Below are 1,740 nucleotides of genomic sequence, written 5' to 3' on the forward strand. Positions count from 1 at the left end.
AAAAAAAACATATAGACGGATTTTTAAACTTTCGCCTTGTCTCTCCGTCTGTTCGACTTTCTGGTGTAAATGTTTCATTTCGTCATCTTTTCTTCACTCACTCACGCAACACAAATTCAAATACAAAAGTACAGATACCGTCACAGTTCAACCACGTCGCAAGTAAGCAAAGTAACGAAGAACGAAAAAAAAAAGGGAGAAAGAAAAAAAAAATTACAACAATACGAAATGCCAAACAGATGAGGGTTAGAAGATGAACAACCAAGTGGCATCCAAGCAAACGGGTAACCAAGAGGCGGTTGTTCATATATATATATATATATATGTGTGTGTATATATAAAGGAAAAAAGAGAACTAACCAATAATAATCAAATTATTGTAATTGTAATAACAACAGCATCCGCAGCTGCAGGAAAAGAAAAAGAAAAAAAGTCCGGAAAAGAAAAGCAACAACAACAACGACGACAACACAAAGCAGATGAAAACAACAACAATAACCAAAGTAGATATGGACAAGTAGGATTCTTCACGAGGCTACGCGCCTTTCGGTATTTGGCTTGCAAGATGTGGATTAAAGCTGCATATTTCATCCCAGAATGCCCTACGGAGGGAGTCAAGACTCATTTCCTGCATTTCATATGGCCACGCGAAGGATGTCGGACACACCGGCTCGTCCACTTCATCATGCAACGGTGCCATGAATGGATGGCGAAGTAATTCAGCCGCTGATGGCCTTTTCCGCGGGTCAAGCTCCCACATTTGGCTGAGAAAATCAATTCCATCTGCACTTGTCAACCCGGGCACAAGTTTGCCCATGTCCAATTCGCCATCAGGAAGTTGATTTAACTTCTCCAACGCCTCTGCACTCTCTACCATATCCCTTGGAGGCTTCCCAATATGTGTGCAAATGAGCCGCAGCTGATCAATCGTGTTTCGGCCCGGAAGGACTGGCTTGCGATTGTACATTTCTGCCATAATGCAACCGACTGACCAAATGTCTACTGCGGTGTCGTAGTAACTGTTTTCTAGAAGCAGTTCCGGCGGTCGGTACCAGCGTGTAATGACGTAGTCAGTCAAATCATGATGTGGGATAGTGACGCTACGGGAAAGACCGAAGTCAATAATCTTCAGCTCGCACGAGATGTCAGTGACTAGGTTGGCTGGTTTCAAGTCACGGTGTGCCACACCGGCACTATGTAAATATTTTAAACCCCGAAGTATTTGATAAATGAAGTACCGGACGTGAGTTTCCTCTAGCACCTGACGCGAGCGAAGCACAACATTCATATCAACATCCTTCAGGGGCGTTACTATGTAAACATCACGGAATTCATTGTAGCCCTTCATGGGCGGCAATATATCCATGACATGTAACAAATTCTCGTGCCTGAAGAAGCGCATCATCGCAACCTCACGCAGAACGCGCCTGCCATCATCCAAGTCACGGAATACCTCTCGGCACTTTTTTATCGATACCTTCTCCTGTGTTTCTTCATTCAAACAACTGCACGCAATACCATAAGCTCCCATACCAAGTATTTTCAAAAGTGTGTACTTCCGTGGAACCTCAAACTCGGATCCACCAACATTGTACACCTTAAAGCCCCCTACAATTGTAGGCTCGCACAACTCTTGATTACTTTTGTGCATTGCTTATCACGGTGATGTTCCCCTCCTCTTCCCACAACCTAGTTCAACCTTTTCTTCTATTCTTTCCTTCACTCTATCCGACTCTTCTT

General features: G+C 43.7%; 1 protein-coding gene across 1 annotated transcript; it reads right to left on the bottom strand.

Moving 5' to 3' along the window:
* Positions 1-535: 535 nt before the first annotated feature.
* Positions 536-1,651, bottom strand: TEOVI_000707900 (mitogen-activated protein kinase 3, putative; the record flags this gene model as incomplete). Its single annotated transcript, XM_067222291.1, has 1 exon — positions 536-1,651. One exon carries the CDS (start codon positions 1,649-1,651, stop codon positions 536-538), a length of 1,116 nt encoding a protein of 371 aa, XP_067078392.1.
* Between the last annotated feature and the right edge of the window lie 89 nt (positions 1,652-1,740).

This window comes from Trypanosoma equiperdum, assembly GCF_001457755.1.
Source record: "Trypanosoma equiperdum strain OVI genome assembly, contig: ctg_1603, whole genome shotgun sequence".
NCBI classification, from domain to species: domain Eukaryota; phylum Euglenozoa; class Kinetoplastea; order Trypanosomatida; family Trypanosomatidae; genus Trypanosoma; species Trypanosoma equiperdum.